General features: G+C 39.4%; 1 protein-coding gene across 2 annotated transcripts in view; it reads right to left on the bottom strand.

Moving 5' to 3' along the window:
• Window positions 1-18009, bottom strand: part of ttc27 (tetratricopeptide repeat domain 27) — a 103701-nt gene extending 85692 nt beyond the window's left edge. Inside the window, exons 1-3 of one of the 2 annotated variants that reach the window (XM_067609326.1) lie at window positions 17864-18009; window positions 6249-6432; window positions 2525-2648 (exon numbers count right to left, since the gene is read on the bottom strand). In XM_067609326.1, coding sequence (XP_067465427.1) covers window positions 2525-2635 — 111 coding nt within the window. In that variant the 5' untranslated portion in view covers window positions 2636-2648; window positions 6249-6432; window positions 17864-18009. Of the gene's footprint in view, window positions 1-2524; window positions 2649-6248; window positions 6433-14182; window positions 14456-17863 lie in introns of those variants that run through there. The other variant, XM_067609325.1, reaches the window with a different exon arrangement.
• Window positions 18010-27413: the final 9404 nt, after the last annotated feature.

The following is a 27413-nucleotide window of genomic DNA, read 5'->3' as shown; positions in this document are numbered from 1 at the left end:
TAATGTGTGTTTCAGAGCACATTTGCTGAATTTACAGTATATATATTCAATTTTATTTGCTGTATCTGTCATAATGAGTCAGTTTCACCATGGTGATCATTAAAGTCTGGTCTGATGATAATAGGCAACTTTCACTTAATTTGGAAATACTTCCAGGTGAATTAAGTTTGAGTACATTTCACTTTTCTCTTGTCCCTAGATGAATTAAATCCACATAACACTGTGCCATGTTTGTCCTCCCTTTCACCTGTGCTGCCATGCATGTATGGACAACCTGCTTTATAACACAGGCTCCTTGGTGTGACAGCGCAGATAAATCACTGATGCCAAAGGAATTACTTCGATAAAAGAACCGGCCCTCTCTTCTGGTGTAATAGCGGTGTGAAATGCACTATTCTGCTCTCAGAGCCGCAGTGCCAAGAGGAAGCAATCTTCTCAACCCGGTGTAATTAGGACCCCAGAGATGCTTCATTACTGGGCACTTCTCCTGCACCGTGCCTGTCTACAGCTCTCTCTGGTTCTGCTCTGGCTCGGTTCACTTCATACCAACACAGAATTAAAGCTGCCACACTCAAAGGCCAGGTTTCAATATGCTGTAATGTTTCCAATATAATAAAATATACAATCGATACAATCATTAAAACGCAGGAAACACATTTACATCATTTCAAACTAAGATGAGTTCACAGCAAATATTCATTAGTGAGTTGAAAGGATGCCATAATGACACTTTTTACATCTTTGTTAGACCTAAATGAAAGCATAAATGAGCATAATTTAGGAAGCCAAAAAATACAGTTTAAGCATTTATGCTGCTTTTCATAATAAGGGCTATGGTAAATACTGTATAATACTGTATAACGATACAATAATACAGATGAAGCGCCATTGTATCCCACTTGTTAACCAGTGCGGCAGGATCTCACTTGGTACAGGTTTACAGCTTCCAGTTCTCTGCTAATATAAGCTTTTGGTCAGCTGTGGGTTAGAAGCCAAATATTCTGCCTTAAGGCCAGATCACACCACGAAGTGATACAGCAAAGTTCTTCCACGTGTCCTCAGAAAAATAAGCCCTCCTAGCAAGCTGGCTTGCTAACTAGGATAAGTGTTGTTCACAACACTGCTGATTAGAGTTGCAAATAATTATTTTCATTATGAATTGTTCTGTCAATTATTTTCTCAATTAACAGATTAGTTGTTTGCTCTATAAAATGTCAGAAAATGGTGAAAAATGTTGATGACTGTTTCACAAAGCCCAAGATGGAACCTAAAATATCTTCTTTTGTTCCAACCAACAGTCCTCAACCCAAAGATATTCAACTCACTATCATGGAGGACTAGAGAAACCAGATAATATTCACATTTGAGAAGCTGAAATTAGAGAATTTAGGCATTTTTCCTTAAAGAGAAACTCTAAACGATTAATTGATTATCAAAATAGTTGCTGATTCATTTTCTGTTGATCAACTAATCAATCAACTAAACTTTAGGGCTGAACGATTTTTGTGATTATTTTGACTGATATTGTAATTGCAATATTATTTGCAATATTAGAGGGAACGATCATTTTTACATTATTATTCTCATTTTCATGGAAAAACATATTAAAATGATAATGGTGTGATGTTTTCTTAAGTCTGTAGAATATAATGTGTAGCCAGGACATCTCTGCAGCACCACAATATTTAATCTAAAATGCTATTTTGACACACATTTCACCTTTAACAAATATTGTGCTTCTTGCAATTTGAACATTGAGGTAGGCTATATTGCAGTTTCGATAAAATCTATTATGAATAGTAATTATTCAGACCTATTAAACATTGCAGCTGTACTGCTGATACTCTATGAATGTATCTAGACCTGATCATCATATTAACTCTAGGAGTGATATTCACATTGACATTATGTGGCTACTGAAAACTTTATGGAGCAGAAATGTATTTCTCCAGTCCTCCATTCACTTACTAAACATAGCACAAAAAGTAAGGATGTTTATTTCCCTTTTAAATGGTGACACATTTGTAAGGAACATGCCTTTGTGGGATGAGCAGCAGAGCTGCATGCATGTTCCTTACAAATGTGGCACCATTTAAAAAGGGAAATAAACAGGCTTTCCAATGGTATAAGATTTATTGCCAAGAAGCATTGTTATAACAAAGAAATAATCTACCAAACACAAATTTCCTCACTTTTTGTGCTATGTTTATATTTATTATGTCAGGATTCACAGAGTGAACATGACAGAATACATATGACTTGTCAAAGCTGTACAGTTGGCATCCTGAAACGTTTCCAAATTTGACAAAAAATGGAAACATGTCAGTTAATCATGATGATTTCAGTCAATGGATTGAATTTAATATATTTTTACACTAGTGATGCTATAATGGTAAATTTGTCCATATAAAAATCAACACTTCTCAGAAGTTAGTTTAACTTTTCAGTAAACTAGCCAATATAAAACTACTGCAGGACCCAGTATGACACAAAAGCAGTGGAGAGTAATGAGATGGTATCATACCTGAGAGGAGAGCAGAGCCGAGGGCAGCAGGTCAGAGATATGGATGGAGACCGGAGGACCAGTCCAGTTACTCTGGGCAAACATGTGGAGGCAGGAGGCAGCCAGGGTCATCACTGCCAGCTCCCTGGAGCAGGACGGACAAGACACACACTGCACTTAATGGAAAAAAAACACTGGAGAGAAGAGGATTATATCAAAAGAACTGAGTAATATCATTCTAGGGTTTTGACAGGTGCACATACAACTTTCCAGAAAGGCTTAGTGACAACAGTCTTTTCTAGCTGCTGCCTCCGTCTATGAGCAATTACGTTGTTTTAAAAGCAGGCGGTGAGCAGCGACATGCTTTGCTACCTTTCTATTAGGCTGAGAAAGTGATGGAAGGTGATAGAAAAGAGGAAACGGATCCAATCGTGATGAGGGGAGAGGGGGGCGCAATATGTCCTGCATTCAACATTTACTCATGGACAGTTTTCCCCTGAGAGAGAGAGAAGGGAGATGTTAAGCTGTCCTTATTAAAAATTAATAATTCATGACAAAAGGAACAGACGCGGTGAAAGGAGAAAGAACAAACACTCTGGAGAACAGCTTTGTGCTACGCTCAACTACTTCCACCCCCAAACCTACCTCATCAGGTCAACGTGGTGGAGATTTTAATTAGAGGGCTCACTTAAGCAAGTCACAATCATACCATTTTATTTATCTCATTATGGTTATTATTAGTGCTGTCAAAATTAATGCATTCATTTTTGAATTAATTGAAATATTTAATGTGTTTTTTAAAAAAAAATCCAATTTATGCATTACTGTATTTCAGAGGCTGTAGCAGTCTCAGTTTTAAAGCTAGAGATGAAGATGATATATCAAACTAGATGACGGAAGACATCCACTGGTATCAACCATGTCATGCTAGCTTGTTGGGAAGGGGCTAAATAATGCTCCAAAGCTAGACTAAAATTCTTGAATATGGAACACATTTATTGTTCTTAATTATTATTTATATTAGTGCATATAAGAAATTATTTCCTTCTATGGCCTTGATGATTTTGAAATTCAACTGGCACTTTCACATACAGGCCTGGGTTTTCTTCTTATTTCTGTTGGTGTAGAGAAGAAATCTGCCTCTCAAGCTGACAGTAAATGGACTTGATGGTTTAATTGGAAATCTGTAGTTCACAGGAGACAATCTGTGCTCAAAGTTAAAAAGATGATATTAAACAATAGTATTTGAATTTAAATATACTTCCTGTGTGTTGAGTCTACATTGATTCTGTGATTTTACATTTTAATATCCATTATTACAAGCTTCAACATTAAGAAGAACAAATGTGATTAATCACAATTAATCACAGCAAAGTGTGCAATTAAGTTAATTAAGTCATTTTTTATTAACTTATTATTAACAAAATATAAATGAAAACACACTTAGTTATCCCTTTTTGTAGTACAACAATCATGTCTAAGTGATTTATGGTATTACAGTTAATATTTCTTTTATGTGCGAAAGGAAGAAATACAAAGAAATTCTCCTTTAATTTCTAATCCTCTAAATGCACGTTTGGTTTACAGCTGAGAATGCAACTGTGGACACATATCATCCTGTTATCAGTGTTATTAACGAATAACAACCGCACCATTCAACAACTAAATTGACCAAAATGACATTAGCAGGAAATTTAAACTGTTCAATGTGCTACAGCTAACTAGCTAACTAGCTAACTAGCGACCTTGCTTACCAACTGATTTTAGCAGCTGTGCACTTTCCCCCCATTGAATATTAGTTTGGAAACTGAGGTGGAGGACAAGACATGTCCATACTGGTCTGTTAGATAATAAGAAGACCTTAACTGGAAAGTTAATTTGGGTTGTGCTTGTGCAGCGTTCAGACTGACATCAGCCCTGCGTGGCCCTCTCATTCATCTGAATGGGGCAAGTCCAGCAGCACAGCGGGGGGGCCAACACAGACAGCTCCAGCAAAAGAACGCAGGGTCGGTTGAACCGAGCTAAACTTTTGCTGCGCACAGCAAGGCACTGCATTGGCAAATCATATACATGCAAGTAGAGCTGCGAGGAATAATCGATCAACAAAAAAATAAAATCAATAACTATTTTGAGAATCAATTAATGATTTCAGTCATTTTTCCTGCACCGGGAGAGAAGCTTTTCTCTCTGTGAGCTGTGCAGATGTGACCCAATGTGTGATCTTTTAGGGGGCGTTCAGACTGACATCAGCTCTGCGTGGAAAAAAAAAAAACACAGCTCTGTCATTCATTTGAATGGGGGCAGTGTGTTTGACACAGCGGGGGTGCCACCACAGACACCTGGGACCAAACACCACAGCGGTTGTCTGACAAAAATAGTGAACTGAGCCCAACTTTTGCCACAGCACAATGTGACATCATCAAGTGAGGCGCCGTGTTGGTCAATGACATAAATGCAAGTGCACATTTCTGGTGGATTAGTATTCAACTATTTCTCACAATTGTCACAATCAAAGATAAAACAGCGGCCACTGTGATAACTTTCCAAAGTTGTAAAATCCTGTCTGTGAGAATAACAAACCATTGCAGTGTTTTGGCATCTGATGAGTCTTTAAAGAGGACCTATTATGCTCATTTCAGCTGTAAATTTTTATTTTTGGACTCCACTAGAGTGGCTTGGGATGAGTCACACTTCAAAAAACTCCTTATTTATCTCATACTGGCCCTTTATGCAGCCCCTCAATATACACAGTTTCTCTTACAGTCTGTTTTAGCTCCTGTCTCTTTAAGGCCCCCCTCCCGATGAGCCCACTCTGTTCTTATTGGCCAGCTTTACGTTGTGTAACTTTACCATCAATGCAAACCAAACATTTCCTGCTTTACTGCTTCAAATTAAAAGTTTTTCAATGACTAACTAATGGGAGACTTTAAACATGTTCCTCACTAAATTAGTTGAGCTTCGTTAGCGGCGCTAAAAACCGGTTGAAACAACAACATATGGAGCTATTTTGAACTATTTGTTCAGTGGATCAGTTAGAAGTAACACAGGGAGGAAGAGTACAAGCAGAAACAGCCACAGTGAAATGATTTATGAAGAGCTGCAGACAAGCAGCACACCTCCTACAGGTAAACTATTTATTTTACTTTGGTGTGCTGTGTAATGGCGTCGTGGCTTGGCGCAACTACTCCCCGAGCGGAGCAGTGAACTTACATGCCATGCACGTAGCAGATGTCCATATAAAGAAACCCGTCACGAACTGACGTCAGCTTGGGTCGAAAGTAGAAAAAACCATTGGAAACCGAGCGTTCAGAGCAGTCTGAAGCTGCTGCTTTTTGCTCACAGGGATTACTGCTACATACATTTAATCGTTATTTGACACGTCGGCCAGTTTTAACATGAACATCCGACATTGTGACATTACATATATGTCTGAAAATAAGGAAAAGCATAATACGTCCCCTTTAAATGCATTCATCTGTAACTCCAACTCAACTTCCTGAATCGTATTTCATTGTCTTGTTATCTTAAAACAACACACCCACACCAACGCAGTCCCTTGTACTGTTTTAACACAGGGCTCTTTTCAGTCTGAACGCCGCCTCAGGCTGATGCCTTTTAATATAATATAACAATCAGAATCAAAGAGATAACAGGAATTAAGTGTCCACTCAAACTCATGAACACATCACCATGATGACTTAACTTTTAGCAAATTGGTATTGTTCTGAAGAACTGACTCTATTACCTGTTGCTCTGATCATCATTAGTGCCACCACTCAGGTATTGCAGGACCCGTCTCTCCAGGTAGGCCTCGACGTCTTCCCCTTCATTGCAGCTGCCGTCTCCAGAGAGCAGATCTAAGACCTGGGGGCTCAGCAGAACTGCCTCAAAGTCTCCATCAATCAAAGACTCCAGCAGAGAGCCCGACTCTAGAACAACACAGATTAGAGTGACTTCACATTCATTTTTCATGTTTGACTTTTTAAATCGTTAACTCAGAATTTACTCATTCAGTTCAATTCAAGTGATAACAAAAGAACAATGGCAAACACAGTGGCAGCTGATAACCACACAAAGATACCTGGAAATGGAAGTCTTGCAACTGTAATCTCAATTAATAGACGCTTTAAAGTCAAGTGTCTTTAGCTTCTGTACTGTGAGCATAGATGTATTATAGGAACTGGACACTGGACTCAAAGATGGTGCCCATTCAATCAGATGAAATTGCTCACCTGGCGCATGAGCTAAAAAAAGTTTCTAGCTTCCTGGTTTGCTTCCGCGTTGTGTGGCACACTGAATATGCACAGTAGTGTTCCTCCCACTGGCCCCGCCCACGAGATCCTGCTCAGCCCATGAGATGATGTCACAAAAAAGAAAATCATAATAAAAGAATACACACCCAATAACTGACCTCATTTGCAGTTTGAGGTGTCGTGCCAACTTTTTATAATAGAACTTTCTTTTATAATAGAGGTCTATGGGGAAAATGCTTTTTAGGCAATACTGCGAGTGGCCACTGGGAGAAATTGGCAATAAGGCTGAGTGACTGCAGCGTATCCAGCTCTCTTAATACATCCATGACTACTGTACCATGTGATGTACTGTATTTCTCAGTGAAACGGAATACGTGAGCAGTGTACAATTACAAGAGGGATTTAAATCAAATCCTTCAAATTTGATTAAATGTATTTTTTATTTCACTGTGACTTTAAGACTGAACTTAAAACCTAACAGTTTTATCAGTATGTGTTATTGGTTTTTACACTTGGTTGAGGTGGAGAAGTTTGTGTACTGCTAAAAAGAACGCAATGTAAACTGTCTAAATGACGACGTACATTGAAACATGCTACTTAATCATCACTCAAGCTTCCACTAAAGAGACAAAAACATCAGATCTGTGTGGAGCGAGGAGGAGACTGTAACCTTCCTCAAATTAATACATGAACAAACAGAAATGTCATATTTCCATCACAACGTCCACATGGTTTTCCATCATTTGAGCTTTGACTGCTGCTCTTTTAATGACGTCATCTCGTTGTGTCCTGTTCTTCTGCGATGGTTTAATGGCAGTGACTGGAGAATTAGCACCACTTGCTGTTTATCTTGATGAACTGACTCCTAATCTTCACATAACAGTAGTGGATAGAAAACGTGCATTCATTAGCATTTTCCTTTTACCAATTTTCTCAAAATTAGCTTTAAATCTGCCCTACATTTGGAGGGAAACTTGACTTGTTATTTGCCCGGGCAGCATGTGGACGCTTGGTGAAATTAAACCTGCTAACTCTTGGCCTTTTTCCACTGTCATAACTGATGCTCATCTTCAGTTAATTCTGCATAACACTGAGGAACTGCAACAGAGAGCACAAACAAGACCAGCATGCTTCTTTTAGGATAAAGGAGCTACAAATCACCCCCCCCCCCCCCAAATTCACTTGAATGGGAAAGTGGTCTCAGACTTTTGGACCCAACTGTATATGAATATAAATTATACATTATAAACATAAAGCTGTATAATAATGTGAACTGGGACAAGGCTCTGTGTCAAAACAATGATAAAGCCCAAGTGGACAGTGGTGGTGTTAGTTTTTAATAGAGAGCACTGAGAAAACTGCGGCTAATATATTTTATCTCATTTCCCCTGCAGCCTCCTGACACAAACTGGAAGGCAGGGTTGAGAGAACTGAGCACACACTCCGCCCCAAACCTCTTGCCAACTTGACACTCCAACAATCCCTCCCCTCCCTCATTTGTCTGATAATGTTTTGCAGAGATTTTTAATCTAACTCCATATTCTCATTAAGTCAATGAGCGTATTGAACCATTCCCCTAAGATAAGGCTCACAGTGTGTGTGAGTGTTTGGTGAGCTAATAGTCCAGCATACACTGTGTGGTGAAGAGGACCAGCTGAAGAGGCTGATGATGAGATGTGAAAAATGTTGATTTATGAAAAGACGCGGGGCGGCTGAAGAGCCACAGTTTCCCAACCAGAAATAATTGTGTTGCTCGTGTGCTTGGTTCAACATCTCCCCGCCTTTCATTAGCTTTTTATATGAGGAGGAAAAACTGGCTTAGCTCATTAGCATTGATTGCTTTGTGTTCCCCTGGTGGAGAGACAGAGGGAGAGACAGAGGGAGAGACAGAGGGAGAGACAGAGGGAGAGACAGAGGGAGAGAAAGAGGGAGAGAACAGAGGGAGAGGAGGGAAGTAGCTTCTGTTCTGAGCTGTATAACGACGCCTGACAAACAGCCCAAATAGTCTCTATGACAATCTTTTTTTACATTTACACAAAATAAAGCCGAGTACTGACAAACACCAGACACACCTTTTGTCTCACGGATTGTCTTTCCTCTGCTAAGTACCAGCCCTTCACATCCAACATCCAGCCGGTCTCCAGACAGCTCAGCAACAACGGAACCAGGAGAAATAGCCCAGTGATTTAATCGCAACTCAAATGTCATTCAAGCTGCTCTATCGCTGTGGTAATCAAATCATCATTTCCTCAACAAATAAACATTACATAGTTACAAACATTCATGGTCCCCAGAGAATGAATCCTACTGGCTTTGGTGATCCCGACTGTTTATCTAGAGCCACCAGAAATGATCTAGTTAACTGTCTCCACAACTACTGGATGGACTGTCAGACATTCATGTTCCCTACAAGATGAGCTGGATTTAAAGCTGCAGTGATTAGTTGATTAATCCATTAGTTTTCAACTGTTAAATTAATCACAAACTATTTTGATAATAACTAACTATTTTAATTGTTTTGAGTCTTTTTTTCAAGGAAAAAAAAAAGTCCAAATTCTCTGATTCCAGCTTCTCCCCACCTTTAGTCTTCTATGACAGTAAACTGAACGGGACGTCTCTTTGGGCTTTGGGACACAGTGTTTGACATTTCTAACCATTTTCTGACACTTTATGGACCAAACAACTACTCAATTAATTGAGAAAATAATTGACAAATTAATTGATAATGAAAACAATCATTAGTTGCAGCCCTAATTGTATTCACTCGATGATTCCCTGACTTTTCATTTTGTGCAATTAGCAGGTAAAAAAAAACTTTTGTTTTATGACCAAACCTACAAAATGATTGACAGTCTCATCAGCATCAGCTGTATTTCATGCAAATGTTAGCACGAACATATGGTGCCTGCTAAACATCAAACATTGTCGTTGTGAGCATGTTAGCATGCTGGCATTAGCATTTCCTTTAAAGCCTAAACTGTGCCCTATTACTAATTATTGTCATTATCATCATCATGCTTCGCTTTTGTTTGTTTGATGTCAACCTTACATAACCACGCTGTGCACCCCAAACTCCTGCCTTCATGCGCTGTCAAAGACCGGGTCACATACATGTGACATGAACCCGGTCTCCTGGCCCACTTACGCACACCTCCAGGTCAGTCACATGATCTGTCAACTGTACCCTTGGCTTTAATAAGCAATCACAGTGTGACTGGTGTTGTAAAGGAGGTGTGGAGATTTTCATCTCACTGCTGATCTAATGAAACCCAGGGGCTGCCATAATAGCACAGTCAGAGGGGAGGGAGAGGATGAGGAGGAGGAGGAAGGGCTCTGGCTTTATGAGGAGGAAAATGAAAGCCTGAGGTATGGCCACATGTTTAATGACATTTCAGCTACTCTTCAGGTCTGCCGATGAAATGGCAGCAATTATGGAAAACAAGGCAGAGGTCCTGAAATTAGTCCATAATTCATAAAGGTTCAGGCAATGAGCTGCAGTTAATAAGGCGATGGTGAATAGAATTTGCAAAAGCGTACAGGTCTGAGCAGAAACATAGATCCAAGATAAATGATCAGGAATATCTCAGAAAGACATGGCCGTTTCTTTAGTGTACAAGCTAGCTTTCAACTGCAAACTGCACAGAGCCACAGTGTGACACAGCCTTGATGAGCTGCATTACACCTGAATCAATGTCATTAGTGTGGGATTCATTCAGAGTTTTATTGTCCTGTGATCACAGGCTGTTTAGAGGCCTTTCCTCTCTGCATGCCACTCCATTTTGCCTCTAGGTTGACATGATGGTAGGATTAGGTGTTTCTGTGATAACGTTGTATCACGCCTTGGTTAGGCACAAGTGATCTCCATCTAATGTATTACTGTAAATCACCAAATAGACTGACTGAAAACCACTGAGGGGGGTGGAATTATCTGTACTATAATTAGAAAGTATAAAACAGTCATGTTATCTGTTTTTAAACAGATATGTTTTCATTCAATGATTATTTCCAATCTCTTCCAATTTATCTTTTTTTTCAAATGCAGTTAAGCTACCATCAAAGGAACTTGACACTTCCTGCAGATTTTTCACATTAACAGCTTCCCAGAAAAGGAAATGATGCCTACTGAGCCAATGGAAGACTTTTAATGTGAAATATATGTGCAAGGAAGTGGTTTGTCGACATATCATATCAGTCAAAAACAGCTGAATGGAGGTGAGTAGGAAAAAAGTAAATAAAAACACTATTAATGTTAAAGAAGAGAAACTCAGAGCAATAGAGCAGTAAGTATGACATAACTGTTGTACTTATGGAATTAGTGCTGGTGCAAGTTTGTGTTGAGTTTGCATTAGACAAGGAACAGGAAATAATATAATGCAACATAAAATAAAGGCCTGGTTCTCTCTGCAGTTGAGATAGATAAAACAATAACTGATCATTTAGGACATGCAATTTTTAAAACCAGGTGGCTGCACCAGTGATGATATACTGTGTGTTTTAACACGTGTGTTTGTAATTCATTTAGATTCATTTGTAGACATTTGTTTTAAGGATGCGGTTCGATAGAATTTTATCAAATCTGAATCCTTTCACATCCCTTACCAAAACATATTAGCTTAACATTTGAACATTTGCAAGTAGCTAAAGAATAAAAGAACTACAACTCAAAGATGTCTAATCAGCTTTTTTATTTTGGCTGAGAAGGCAGAAACACTGCAGCCTGATTTATGTTACAACCTGTGTGTAAATGGTAAATGCATTTATATAGTGTCTTTCTAGTCTTCTGACCACTCAAAACACTTTTACACTACAAGCCACATTCACCCATTCAAACACACACACACACACACACACACACACACACACACACACACACAATCACACACTGATGGCAGCAAGCTACCATGACGCAGGGTGCTAGCACAGCCATTGGGAGCAATTTGGGGTTCAGTATCTTGCCCAAGGACATGCAGACTGGAGGAGCCAGGAATCGAACCGCCATGGACGACCCGCTCTACCTCCTGACCACAACCGCCACACAGCCTGTGTATCTGACACACTGACGTAACATCAGTGGCCGACTGTACTTCATCCAGGAACCAGATCCAAAATGAAACTGCCTGTCTAACAATTATGGCTCTCCACCCCCCCCCCCCCCCCCTTTTTTTTTTTTGTACACCCACGATGATCAAATGACAATGTTTCAAATCACTGAGCAGGGCTGTTTTATGATAATACTATTACTACTGCTTACTAACCAATATTACCCTACAGTATATTAACTTCAGTATTGGATTTAGAGGACTTTGGAATCAATATGATGAAGCATCATGATTTGTCAGGTTAAAAAAAAAAAACAGAACCAAGACCCAAACAAGAAACCATCTTTTCTGAAGCCACAGTGTGAACCACTGGCAGGTAACTATATCCTCACACAACATGGCTGCCTTATTTCTACAGCTACAAAGAGTTGTTAATGTACAAGCAAAGGATGCTGCTGATGTTGAGGGGGAGGTAATGACAGCCACTAATAGTTTCTTCTGAGAATCAAACCGAGGCAGAAGCTTAACTTCAGTTTGAGGTTGACATGATCATCCAGAGTCAGTGGACCATTTACAGACCAGGAGCAACAGCAGAGTCACTCATTCTGAGCTGAGAGAGGAGCGAAAAATTCATTTTCAAACATGCAACCAATCTGCCTCACTTACAATCACACGTGGTTAGAACTGCAATGATTAGTTGATTAATCAATTAGTCAATGGACAGAAAATTAATGGCCAACTATTTTGATAGTTGATTCATTGTTCAGAGTCTTTTTTAAGAAAAAATGTTATAATTCTCTGATTCCAGCTTCTTAAATATGAACATTTTCTGGTTTATTTAGTCCTCTATGACAGTAAACTGATTATCTTTGGGTTGTTGGTCAGGACAAAACATGAAAGGTTGCATCTTGGTTTATGGGAAACAGTCAGACATTTTCACAATTTTCTGACTTTTTAAAGACCAAACAACTAATTGATTAATCAAGAAATTGAATGATAGATTAATTGATAATGATAATAATGGTTAGTCGCAGCCCTTAATGTGGTACAGCCTGCAGAGCTCTGATGGTGTGTGTGTGTGTGCTCATCTCCCTCCATATATCACACAACTTCAGCCTCGCAGTACAATAAGGTGTCTAAAACCACAGCTATTTGAGTATTTTTCCAATCAATGTGTTTTCAAAATTAAATATCTGACAATCTGGCCATTTCAGCATGAAAAATATTACTTCAAATAAATTCTCATTAGAATGAAAACCCCAGAAAAAATAAAGATTAAATTAGACAAATTTAATTTCAGGTTTTACAGACTGACACCATCTCATTATTGCCGTATAATGACTAGCTGATACCTAATATTTTTACATAAAGGATGGTAGTCTTGTGAGCTATTGTTGAATGGCTCTGCTGCTGTTCAGCCATAACTGAAGTTTTCCTCCATCTGTCTAAGCATCAGTCTGGCTATTCTGAGCTGACAGCCTGACAGAAGAGGCACCGAGGCGATGAAAGCGGGTCACACAACACACAGAAAGCAGTATCCTGTACTGTAGACTTTCGTGTGTGTCTGTGTGTGTGTGTGTGTGCAGCCATGGCAGGCAGCTCCGGCTCAGTGCTCGGGTCCACTGTTACAGATGCTGACAGATTTATAGAATGAAGACGTCACGCCATACTCCGATATTATAAAGTCCGTGTGAAAAATCAAGTCACCTGCTTGTCAGCACATGTACAAAACCACGGCACAAGGACGGAAGATTTTCCATTCAGCTAGCTCTCTGTCTAAACCTCAGTTAGCAAAAGCTCAGTCGGTATTACACCCAAGACTCCACCGCGCTATTATCCTGAGAGAAGCTTGAGAAAACTGGGCGAACTCAAGCTAATATTAGCTTACATCAATAACAAAAGTTGACATTTTCTTTTAATTAGCATAAATCCATATATGGCATGTGTGCCGAATAGCAAAGCTCATCACAACAGTAATAAACCGCTATCAAGTATTACTTAATGAAGTATCTACTCAGGTCATAAAGCAGGATGACTTAATATCAGACAGATATTGAATGCGGTCTGGCGTGAGATCCACACACGACAGCGACCGGCTAACAGCTCGCTTAACACACACAGAAAAAAAACAACAAAACAGCTTTCAACACAGTTAATGAATCCATGTGGGTTTATGTTAACTGTGGCTGTAGCTTTCATCGGCATGACATTAAAACACTGACTTTGCAGTTAACGTAAAACCGTGAGTGAGTTTCCTCAGCGGGGGAAGATTCACACCGCGGCGCTTACATGTCGCTTCGCTTTGCACATTTCACATAACATAACCTGCTCGTCACTGGGTTAACAGCTATGTGGTGAAATAAGTAAAAGACAGGCTGGTGTCTCACCTGCAGCCGTGAAAACAGTCTGCTTCCACTCCGCTGCCTGGCTGGCTGTTAGAAAGCCCCGCAGGACGCCGATCTGCGCGTCCAGCAGCATGACTGAACGCCTCTGAGCCTGCTGTCTTCAGTCAGGACGGTCCCAGGTCAAAGCCGGCGATTAGTCGCGTTATTAATGAGCCAAGTCGTTTTTCTCAGACAGATATTAAATGTTTGTTCCCACCCATGTGCTGCAAGTGGCATCAGTGAGCAGCCATGACAGATGCGCATTGCATTGTGGGAAAACTAATGAGGACCTGCTGGGCATTTTGAAAGGAGAGATGCGTTGTACAAACTGTAGATCAGCTGTAGACCAGTGTGTGATGCTGCAGTTACTGACCAACGCATGTTGACTGCAGTTTTTGTTGACAATTTGTAATAACATATGATCGTATTTAACTCTTAACGGACATTATTAATGACGAAGCATGACGAAGTGCAATTCTCAAGTTTACGTTACTATCTGACTGTCACAACAACAACAACAACAAAATGGTATCCTGGCATAATCCGCGTTATATTTTTGTTACAAACACGGCCAAACACAAACACAAAGATTTTTATTCATAAAAAATAGTAATAATTTAAATTCGTATAGTACAGCATAAGGTGAAGACAGGTAATTTGGGACACTTTTTGGTAGATTACCAAGAAAACCACCGAAAATTCTGAAGACTACTTTAAGTGTTACTTGTAGAACTTGTTATAGATCTCCGCTATATTTATATAAAGAAAACGTGTTGCCAAGTAAAAAACTTCTTTAAACACATCGAGAACCCCTACCTTAGTCCGATGACATGTTCAAGTAAAATGGGATAGTCACCAATGGAGGACACCCAAACATTTCAAGTTCATTGAAGAACAATTGTATTTCACGTTTGTTTGTTTTTAAATGGTTAAATCCATTTATCAGTTCAGTATAGGCTAGTATTTTCATGATTTTATAGCACCTGGTAGCTTAGAAACATGCCAATTTCACTTCAGAAAAATTTTAGCTTAATTTTTTGTCCCATTTTACCTATTGCATTCAGGTAAAATGGGATAGTTACTCAAAACCCTTTCCCATAAAAAGTAAAGTGTATTGTGAAACTATTTTGATTGAAGTCAAACAGTGAATAAAATGCAGCATCCTACAATCATTTTTGGTGTTATACCTTTATTGTTTTAACTGCAGTACTTTTATTACCAAAAAGAGAAAATCATCATGCCACATGGTTTAGGCTATCTTGCAAGTTCTGGGACCAGTGATTTTTTAAATCTTTGCTCAACCCATCCCAGTTATCTCAGGCTGCGGTCGAAAAGTCCTTCCTATCGTCTTTTCCTAACCACTTTTCCTTGACCTCGATGGAAAACGTCACAAGGTCAAGGAAAGATGTGAAGGAGAAGTCATAAGGACTTAATGAAAGACAACTGCGGTGCTGAGAGAATCCGACTCCACTTACACTGGGCCACGTAATTATGTGACGGCGGATGTTATTGATGTGGGTCTGCCGTGGTGAAACTACAATGTTCTGAAGATGGACTACAAAAAGCACATCTTACACAATTTGCCCCGATTGTTCTTACCGTGTTGTTTCATGAAGGCTATATAAATGTGTGCAACACTCTGTCTGCCTGTCAGTCACAAAACTGAAACGAAATTGTCACATTGAGAATGCTTGCTCAGACTCACCCTCCCTTATCCCAATTATTGTATGAAAATAAATGTGAAATGTATGACATGACATGTTAGGCCTACAAATCTACTACTGTACATAATCATCGCTCTTAAGTTTCAAACATGATGAATTGAAAACACCATCTGACTAAAAATGTCTCATATCCCTTTTTCTTGAAAGACAGATTTCTGTGTTATGGTTCATATACCGATTGTAATCTGTTATTAGCCTATAATGCATATAATAGTTTAAGAACCACCACATACAAACCCAAACACTTTGAAATGTTGATTTGATTGTGCTTTGAAGTTGTTCTGGTTGATACAGGCTGTGGGTCCATTTCCCCTCCATCCAAAGCTCTTTTCAACTTGTTTGATAACAGATATTGATATGATAAACAAATATTCAACGCATTGTTTTGTTGCAGATTTTTGTGTGAAGAAACGGCGTGTCTGGAGATTTAAAAAATAAAGTTAGGCTGCTGTGCCTGGTGAGTAAATGCGCGCATCTCTCTTAATGTGGGGTGATCCCTGCAAGTATTTTATAAAGTAGAAACAATAAGTGCGTTTCCCCAATAAGACAGAAGCTGTACGTATATACGTGCAAGGCACAGCAACGTAACTTCATTGATTATCTATCTATCTATCTATCTATCTATCTATAGCAAGCATAGTCAATGACAGTGTTTTTGTAGAGATGCAGTAGGGGCAGATAATATAGATATAACATAAAAGTGAAAAACCAGTTTTCTGGTTTTGATTTAATTTCTATTCCAATTGCCGATTTGAAGACAAAAACGGGAAAAACACATGAATCGCTTTCCTTTCGTAAAGTATGGTCAAGTGTAACCTATGCTAAAGAAGATTAGAAAGGAAGCATTGGAGCACCTTTCCTTAGCAGTTACAGAATTCGACCAGCTCTCATCATGGCTGCCACTTCGATACTTCCGAGTCATTTCACTCAGTTAGGAACCTTCCTAAGCAAAAAAGACTATTTGACCACAGCCTCAGACTAATCAAAACGATTGTTTCATGTAAAGGACATTTGTAGTAACAATGCAATACCGTGTTTGGTGATTGGCTGCTAATATTTAAAGAGCCCAACATGTAAAACCTTATTTGTCCCATTTTACCTGATGTCCCATGTTACCTGACTTCACCCTACATATATGAACTGATGCGGCCCAGAGTGCTTACACAAAAGGATTAAAAATAGGCCTCCTAGGCAAACACTGAAACAGTACGAACAATTAAATAATTTCAAAAAGTATTTACATACAAAAGAACCAAAGAATACAAACAAACAAAAAACTAATCTTGAATTTTTCTGTAAAAATACTATCCTCGTCATTTTTCAGCTTGTCATTCTAAGATCAAGAGGGGTGGTATTTTTTCTCCAGTTTGGGGGCAAACACAATCCTTTATGACAACATTGGGGGAAACATCAGGAAAAATCTCAAAGGCAGTGAAAGTGTTCTGGCTGAAACATAAAATGAAATGTGATATTTGATATAGAAAGGTGCTCTATCAAAGTAAGGCTCCATAAATACATCAAAGAGTCTGTTCACCCAAATTATAAAAACACATTTCCTAAATGGTATAGCCATGCAGATGCAGTTAAAAAAAATTTTTTTTGTGTGGAGCTCACAGCATAAAGAATGTAATCTTGTGATTATCCAGAGTAGCTTTACCCTAAACATGGGTCATTTTAAGAGGCTTTTTTTTGCCAATACCGTGTGAGCACCACAAACTAAATTCCAATGATTTTACAATGGGACAGGTATATATCATTAAAGGGCTAGGGCAGGACTGATGTCATAATTCATAATTCACAATTCACATAAGTAAGTCATTGTGGGACAGACAGAAACTGAAGTGTCATATGTGCATGTACAAGGCAATAGAATTGAGGACCCAAATGCAGACACTAAAGGCAGAATAGGTCTTGTAAAGAGGACTTTTCAAATTCAATTCAACAGTTCATACAGGCTTACAGTCAGGCTTGAGAAGGCAGTCCAAACAGGCAAACAAATCCAGAAGGGCAAAGCAATCAGGCAGGCAGGTCATAATCAGGAAGCAGGTCAAAACACGGACAGATGGCTGTAACACAAGTGCACAACACTGACATGACAATCTGGCATGCGTGACAGGGAATGAGGGGCAGGTGTGCAGGCAGATCACAATCAGGTGGTGACTGAGGCAGGTAAAGGGTGATTGGAGAAAGAGAAACAGGTAATCAGGTGGGTGTGGAAATCAGATGAGTGGGACAGGTGGGGAAGCCAGAGAGCATCTGGTGGTCATGTGGTGGATAGCAGTTAATTGAAGGTTTTTTGGAAATGAAGGGAGTCAATGAAGTCAGACTGTGGCTAAAGGCAAGGACAGAGGCAGAGGGATGGGGGATGGCTTCCAGATGTCCAGTCAGGATGCTGGACAGTGCAAACAGAGAAGTTGATACCGAATAGGGCAGCTGGAAGGGGTCTGGAGGTGGGATTCAGAGGGAAGAACAAAAGAGACAGGTTGCCAGGATGCTGAATACCAGCAGGACAGGAAAACTCAGATGATCAGCCGGGTAACTGACAACGGTAACTGACAGCAGTGACACCTCAGGCAGGGGCCAGCAGGACAGGAGAGTTCAGATGGGCAGACTCGAGACTTGAGACCGATGGAGCAGGAAGAGCAGAGAAACACGCTTGTGGCTAGCCAGCATCGAATTGAGCAGAAGGCTAGTGAACCGCTAGGGAGGTGCTGGGAGAGTCCACGGAAGCACTGGAGGTCTGTGAGCAGGAACCAAAAGATGCAGGGGAAGCTAGAATGACAGGCTCAGAAGAAACAGGATCTGGAGTAGGGCTAGCATAAAACTTGCCCCTGAAGAATGCCACTTCTTGAGCAAACTCAAGGTCCCACTTCCAGATGGTAGTGAGGAGATTCAGGAAGCCTGGCTCTTCATTAAGGAAAATGTCTTCGGAGACAGCAGAATTCTCCCAGGAAAAAATTAGGCTGAGCTGGGGCCTCATTTATAAAACAGTGCGTAACATTAATAATAAAAGTATGCGTGTAATTAAAAGCTGAAAATGGCTTGCACCAAAAAATAATCAGATTCATAAAACTGTGTGCATGCATGAAGGCATACATTTTTCCCTTTATATCACAATCAACTTGAAAAGGTGTGCATGTGAACAAACTTCATATCCCTCGGAGCATTCACTGAGTGTGACCCTCATTTACAATGATGCAGAGATTACACCATGGAAAATACAAACAAAATCGACATAAAAATTCAGTTAAAGCAGTTACAGACAGTTAATGAACGGTTATTAACTACATTCCTAAAGTATCCAAGAGGTCTGAGAGTATTCAGTTTTAGGTCACATTGCAAGACATTTCATGAGTCTGCTGCACTAATACTAAAAGCAATCCTTCCAATATTAGTTCTGGCACGAAGCACCTGAAGAACCAGCTGGTCACTGCAGCGAATTAAAAGTGGACCAGGGTTCCAGTGCAACATAGATGTGATGTATGATGGTAATTTTCTGATCTGGGCATTATAGATATACAGACACAAATTATTATTGCACCTCTCAGTCAGAGAAGACCAACCAACCTTATCATAGAGGATACAGTGGTGAGTATTGTAGCTATCATCAGTCATAAATCTCAGAGTAATAAACAGAATCTAAGGGCCTAAGTGTGGAAGCAGCAGTGTAAATTACATCCCCATAATCCAGAATTGATAGGAAAGCTGATTCACCAATCCTATTCCTACAAAACAAAGGAAAGCTGGCCATTTTTGCCAACAAGGTTCCTGATGTGGTATTTAAATGTAAATTTGTCCTCGAGTCAGATGCCAAGATACTAGTATTCTGTAACTCTTTCAATATTTGAACCATTGGCAGTAGAAATATGCAGATTACAGTGGTCTATGTTTTTGGATCTTGAGAAAACCAGGAATTTCATTTTATTAGCATGAAGTATCCGTTTAAGATTAGTAAGAGAATATTGCAATGCATGAAAGGAGAGTTGCAGTTTCACTATGGCTAATTGAACAGAATCAGCAATACAGTACAAAATAGTATCGTCTGCGTAAAGATGAATTTGGCAACCATGCAGGGAAGATGAATTTCATCGATATAAATGGTGAACAGGACAGGGCCCAGAATGGATCCCTGCGGCATGCCCATTGTAACCAGCAGGAATCCAGACTGGGCTCCCCCCATCCTCACACACTGATTTCTATCACATAAGTAATTCTGAAACCAGCTGCAAGCATCTCTATCAAAGCCAGTGATGAGTAATCTTTCTATAAGTAGAGAATGGTCAACTGTATCAAATGTTTTCAATAAATCTACGAATATAGCAGCACAATGTTTCCTGCTGTTTAAACAGGTAATCAAATTGTTTAATACTAGTGTGACAGCTGAGGTGGTGCTGTGATTAGCTCTAAAACCAGATTGATGTGGACTTAGAACAGAGTGTTCTGAGAGGAATGATTTCAGCTGGTTATTCACTAATGATTCCAGGATTTTTGAGAGACAGCAATTTTGAAATTGGGCGATAGTTGTTGACATTATTAATATCTCCACCTTTGTGCATAGGGACCACGTGGGCCAATTTCCAATGCTGGGAACTATGCCTGATGAGATAGAAAGTTGGAATATATATGTGATGTGCTCCTTAATAAGAGGTGCAGACAATCTTAAGAAAAAAGGATCCAAATTACCCTCAACAACTAACTTCCTAATATCGATGGCCTGCAGTGCTTCCAGAACAAGATCAACAGGGAAAGGCTGAATGGAGAACTGGGACTCTGAGCTAGCCGTATACACGCAATCATTAATTGCGGAAGTGATCTATAGACCAGTGGCGGCTGGTGACTCCAAAAATTGGGGAGGACAGGAGGAGAACCAACATGGAATCTTACAACAAACCGCATCAAACTATATCATCGTCCCCCACCTGATGAAATCGGAGGGGTGGGGGGCAATTTTATATGCCAATTAAACAATTTGCTTTCAAAAACAAAAACCCCTGAGTGGAGAAAAGGCTGCTTCTTTAAATACATTTAGACAGATTTATGTTCTTATCAAAAACAGACAAAATCATCACATGATTTACACATGTTTCCTATGTATTTTCTCAGTATACCAAAATATATAAAGTACCATAAAACTTATAATGTGATACAGGTACAGATCAGTGCTGAACACTAGAAAGACTGAACACTAAAAACATTCACAGATCTAAAAGTGTAGGTTCACATCAGAAAGTATTAATGCATGTATCAAATACATGACTTACACACTCTTATCTATATGTGCGACATATAAAATATAGTCTACAAAGCTGACATGTTAACACTTGTTATTCTAGTTACTTTAAGCTTATTACTCAATATATGACTCAGCTTAAAAACCAACAATGAAGAAACTGTCACAACAAGCAGCCAGACCTCCTGCACACTCATTCACTAATCACAAATCATCAACAGGTGACTGAACAACCACTTAAAAACGGGATCGATTCCAAATGAATGAGTGAGTCCAGACAGCTCACTGTAACTTCAACAAGCAAACTACCTACAGCACATCATATGATCTCTACTGCATTCTTGTTAAGGGGATAAATTCACAAAAAAGCCACAGAGACATTTAACCATCAGAGAAGAAATTAGCGACCAAAGACACAGAGAGAGAGAAGCTGTATCCGCACAGTCCAAATCCATTCTCCCGTTAGCTTAACAACAGTCCTTAACAGTACTCCATGAATGTATAGAGTCCTTCAAGCTGCTACGACGAGCTAACTGTTGCGTTGACTAACGGAAGCAGCTATCTACGGCTAAATACAAGAAGTGAAACGTAATTTATCTGTATCTTACCAGTCTTCTTCTCTTATCAGTTTCTCACACTCACATACGTTACACTGGTAGAGAGTTGAAAATGAAATCCGGAAACTATCATTGGACCAACGTGATGTCAATATTGCATTCTGGTTGTTGATTGGTTAGGGAGGACGTCCTCCCTTGAAGCGTCATTTTACGTGTCTTGGCCAATCACAGATTAGCATGAAAAAAAATGGAGTACATTAAATCAATGTAGGAGATCCCGCCCTGAGGAGGACAGCAGGCACCTGTCCTCCTCTGTCCCCCACTCCCCCCGCTGCCCCCCACCACCACTTCACACACGCTGCCCTTTCTCCTCCTGCCCTGCAGGTGTTGCTGTTGTAGCATTTTAATCAGAATTTGAATAATGGATTTTTTCCAAAGAAGAGAGAAAAATATTTTATAAATAATGCTGAGATATGGTAATGGTTTATTTCAACCAAATATTCTTTTTTTGTATTTTGATCTCCCTCTTGCCTCTCAAAATATAGAGGAGGAGCAACCTCATCTGCCTCTATGGACCAGCCTCCACTGCTATATGTCTATCCTCAAATAAGTGGGCAGTAGCAGCAAAATGTTAATTAAAAGCTGAACAGACATCATTCGGTCCTGACACTAAACAACTGTCAAAAATTTGAGACTTGGGGGAAGAAGAGTAGTGGCTTTGTTCTTTTTGACTCCTTTACAGAATTTGGACAGGTCTGAATAGAAGTTTGTAATTAAGTCCAAATAGTATGTTGACTTGGCAGCCCTAACTACAGCTGTACACTTGTTTCTTAGACGTCTAAATGACGTCCAATGGATTTGATCCCCTGTACCTCTGGCTAGTGAACAGGCCTCATTCCTTTCCTTAAAGTGAGCTGATAAATCAGAGGAAAAGCAAGGGCTTAGTCTAATTTTTATTATAATTCTTTTAAAAGGTGTATGTTTATTGATAATGGAGAGGAAGGTTTTCCTGAAGTAATCCAGAGATAGTTCAACATATAGAATAAAAAATATGGTGAATATCACCATAAAATAGGCCATTTAAAAAGGCTTGTTTGTGAAAAGTTTTTAAAAATTCTCTTAGTGACTACTCAAGATTTTATTCTTTTCAGTTTTGTGTTTCTTTCACAAGCTGTCAGGCAATGATTGCTGATACCCAGTGCAAATACACCAGAGGCAGCAATTTATCATCTCTATTGGAGAGGATTAAATTATTAGGGTCGATTTCTGTGTGGTCTTTCAGATTTAGCCTTGTAGGATCAATAATCACTTGTGTTAAATTAAGGTTATTGCACACATCTTTCAGTTGGTCGGATACGTTAGTCGGACAGTTTAGGTTGAGGTCACCCAAAATGAGCAAATCTGAGTTACAGAATTGAGAAATCAGTTGAGCCTATTTATCTATGTCAGAGAGATCTGCGGAGGGGAGGCTGTACACTCCCACTACAGTGATTGAATTGTTAGAGCCTATGTTGATTTTCAGAGCGAAACATTCAAAACATTTTGGAATAGTAGCAGCATATAGTATCATGGATGAAAACCAATATTTTACATAAATTGCTACTCCACCTCTCCTTCCAGATCTATCCATCCTGTACAGATTGAAACAGTTCAGAGATACATCAGAGTCATTGATAGTCCTCTTTATCCATGTTTCAGTTAATACTAAAATATCAGGGTCTGCCTGCAAAACTAGTATATTCAGCTAATCTAGTTTCTGTGGCTGGAGTAAGCTTCTAATATCTAGATGAGGGAATACCAAATCATTCCTGTATTTAAGTGAATGGGGATTATAAAGGCAGTTTGAAGTGGGTACAAACTCAGGAAGCATGGAGACAGTGGGACAGAGGGGGATTGTTATTAATTCTGATGATAGTACAGAACGCTTGTGATATTTAATATTCAATCTGGTAGTAATCTTAACAGGAATGCTAGAGGCTGTGAGTGAAAGTGTGTGCTTTATACGCCGGAGGGTGGAGCTAGTGAGCGAAATGGAGAGTGTCAGTGGCAGTGAAGAAGAGTTCTGTCCAGTGACCAGTGCTGTGTCCAGATGTGCTACAGGAAGAATTTTGACATGCGTCTGTAGCAGTGGAGACAGCATGAAAAAATGTTTGCAGCTGGGGCACAGGTGCCCTGTGGACTGAGGTGAATGCCATCTCTGTTAAAAAAGGACGGACGCTTCCAGAAAAGATTAGAATTATCAATTAAAACTAAGTTGTGTGAGGAGCACTCTCACTGTAGCGATATCTGAGGACTGAGCAACAATTAACCATAACTGGCCAATGCAAAAGCCCTCATGAATATTGATGTACATGCTGTTCCTGTGGAGAGCAGCAGCAGTAACAGAAGACAGTTTGAGAGGCTGACGGCTGCAGCAGCTGGTAATGCAGTCGGTGCAACAAACAAAACAATTCCCGAAATTAAACAAAGCGGTCAGACATGGAGGTGGATGCCAAGAAGCACATTGCTGCACACTGTCAATATATGGACTTGTGGAGGGACAGGGATACTGAAGCTCAAACCTTGGTATTTGTTAAGCATCTACTGTACACATGCATGACTGCCAGTTTGAATGTTTATGATAAAGTGGATCTATAATTAATGTTTGATATTAAGTGAAAATATATGTGTGAGAGGAATCATTATACAATCTGGTTTCAATTCACCACCTCACCATCTGCATCGCCACTTTCCCCTGTCTCCGAAACGTTCATACACATGGGTCAGAGATTACGTACTATCTCCACCTTTGTGGATTGTGTTTTTATAAATTCCAATTTTTTTGTGGGAAGAGACATACGTATCCTTCAAGCCCCATTTTGTGCTTACCTAACGGTTATAAATTAGGCCCCTGGTGACTGTCTGTTGGGTCCATATTTGGCCAGATCGTATTGTCACAGGTGTGTGTATGAGACAGTAGAAGAAGTGGTGTTGTTATTGATTTTCTTTCAAAGATATTTAAACATGTGATACAGATGTTGATGGAGAATCCAGGGCCTTGCTGGCGCCTGTTGGTGGCTCAAAATAAAATCCAGTCAAACCATTTCTAGTTTTTCCATTTACTCCACATGCTTGACCAATCATAATCAGCAGCACAGCCACCAACACCTGAAAGTACCTGGAACCCATCTGTATATGTATAAATTGACAATCGTATCAATTAAAACAACATGGACTTAATAAATGAAATGGTTTAAATCCAGACGGAAACTTCACCAGTGGTTGAACCATAGAAGCAGTTTACAGCCTTCCATTGGTAGATTCTACTGCCAATCAAATGTGTCTGTGCTCCTATTGGCTAGTTTTACTGCCTCCACCTCTGTTTTTTCCTCCTGTGTATGCTCGTTCTTCTCTCTCAGACAGTTTAACTGAGCAGGGTGTGTGCCTTTGTCCCGCTCAGCAAGTTAGAGCCCAGAAGTCCCGTCCTGCTGTGATGTGACAGTATTTATATCAAACAGCCCCCACTGTGCTCAGACATGGAGCTGAGCAGCTTGCTGTTCGCTTGTTTATTCAAAGTTTGTTAATATTAAACGTGTCAAGTAATGATTATTTATTTGTGCTTAAGAACGTAACCACCATAAAATAATCAGAAAAAGGCGTATTCCTGTCACCCACAGGCTTTCTCTCTCTCAGAGAAAGCTTTCCAGCCTGTCTCTCTGTCGCTGGCTTGTGCTCTCAGCTTGCTTGCCCTCTCTCTCTCTTTTTCTCTTGTCTGAAATGAGTCAGAAAACACACAACAAAGCCTAACTTTTAACGTTACCAACCAAAGAGAGATGTGGTCCCCTCCTGTCTCTCATTGCAAGGTTGTACAGCTCTGATCATGACATGCAGTAGCAGAGGCCATAAGCCCCGCCCCACTGCTGCATAGCTGAGCAGCTTGCTGTTCACTTGTTTATTCCAAGATTATTAATATAAAACATGTTACATGTCCAAATTGCACTGAATTTCAACAATGCACTCCCTTGTTTTCTCAACAATACACCCACCAAGTGTGAAGTAGATCGGATGAACAGTTCTTGAGATATGTGAAGGACAATCATACATACAGACAGAGATTCCTTGCTTTACATAAAGTGATGGTTCACTGTGATAATGCTAATGCTAATTTTTGTTAAAGCATACCCTGCTTTATCGACTATTTTACTCTAAATGGGACCATAAGTTACAAAATGAACGTCATGATGCATTGAAGAAGACTTGAAACTAGCGATATAGACCATGAACTCATTAGGAAAGTGTTTACTGAGGTAATAAATCAAGTGTGAAGTAGGGTCACTTTCTCATAGACTTCCATACAATCAGACTTCTTTTTGGGCCAAAATGAGAACCATTAGCTGATCACAAAAACATAACTCAGGGTTATATATGAAAATATGAAGTGTGATTGTGTCAGTTAAACTTTTGTCCTGTGGAGGGCAGTAATATGCCCAGTAGTGTCCACACTGCCAAAATCCCTCACTTTTCAGACCAGGAGCTACCCGCTTGAGTTGAAAGGAGAGCAGAGGAGGACGGACTCCTGCTGTCCTCTTTAGGGCAGGATCTCTTAATGTACTTCTTTTTTTTCAAATGAATCTGTTATTGGCCAAAACATGTAAAATGACACTTTAACGGAGGACATCCTCCTAACCAATCAACAATCAGAATACAATGTTGACATCGCGTTGGTCCAATGACAGTTTCCAAACTTCATCTTCAATTCTCTACCCCTGTATGCGGTAGAACGATAGATTCATACAATAGCATACTGTATTAGAAAATACAGGTGCATGTGTAATGTGCAAATTGTGAACCACTTTTAAATTCATCACTAAAAAATTACATTTTACTTTTTTTAACAGCGTCCAAATTTCCTGTTTTCAGATTTAACAGGCAGTAGATAGCTACTTCCGTTAGCCAACAGCTAGCTTGTTGTAGCAGCCCTGAAAGACTGTTAAGGACCGTTGTCATTTATCTCCTTAACAAGAATGCAGCAAAGAGATCGTATAATGTGCTGTAGGTAGTTTGCCTGTTCAAGAGTTAAAGTGAGCTGTTTCAATTGATCCAGTTTTTAATCGAGTGGTTGTTCAGTCACCTGTTGTTCATGAATGGTGGAAGTAACAAAAATTAACTGATAAAAATGGAGGTGATGAAAATGCATGTGAATTGAAAAATAGAGTGATAAATTATCAAGTGATTTGATTAATTTTAAAGTTGATTTGATTAAAACAGTCATGATATGATGACATGACAAAAAATACATTTGAAAAACTCAACAGCAATGTCTCTTTCCAGAAATCATGACCCGGTTACTCAAGATAATCCCCAGACCTTCTAGTATTCAACACTGATCTGAACCTGTATCACATTATAAGCTTTGTGGTACTTTATGTATTTCTGTACACTAAGAAAATACATAAGAAACGTGTGTAAATTATGTGATATGTTGTTTGTTTTTCAATTAGAACATAAAACTGTTACTATACTATATACTATAAATATGACTTTATTGGTAAAATGACACATTATGAACCATTCCCCATTCAGGGGTTTTTGTTTTTGAAAACAAATTGTTTTAGATTATATAGTATACAAATATATAGTATGATGCGATTTGTTGTAATATTCCATGTTACATTCTGTTTGATTATGAGTTGCTGTAATTCAACTGGTTATGCTATAAATTATGTTGGTGTATGGTGTTTTGA

The sequence above is a fragment of the Thunnus thynnus genome, chromosome 14 (genome assembly GCF_963924715.1).
Source record: "Thunnus thynnus chromosome 14, fThuThy2.1, whole genome shotgun sequence".
Lineage (NCBI taxonomy): Eukaryota > Metazoa > Chordata > Actinopteri > Scombriformes > Scombridae > Thunnus > Thunnus thynnus.
The sequence above is the reverse complement of the archived record's forward strand: the minus strand, read 5'-3'. Positions and strand labels throughout refer to the sequence as shown.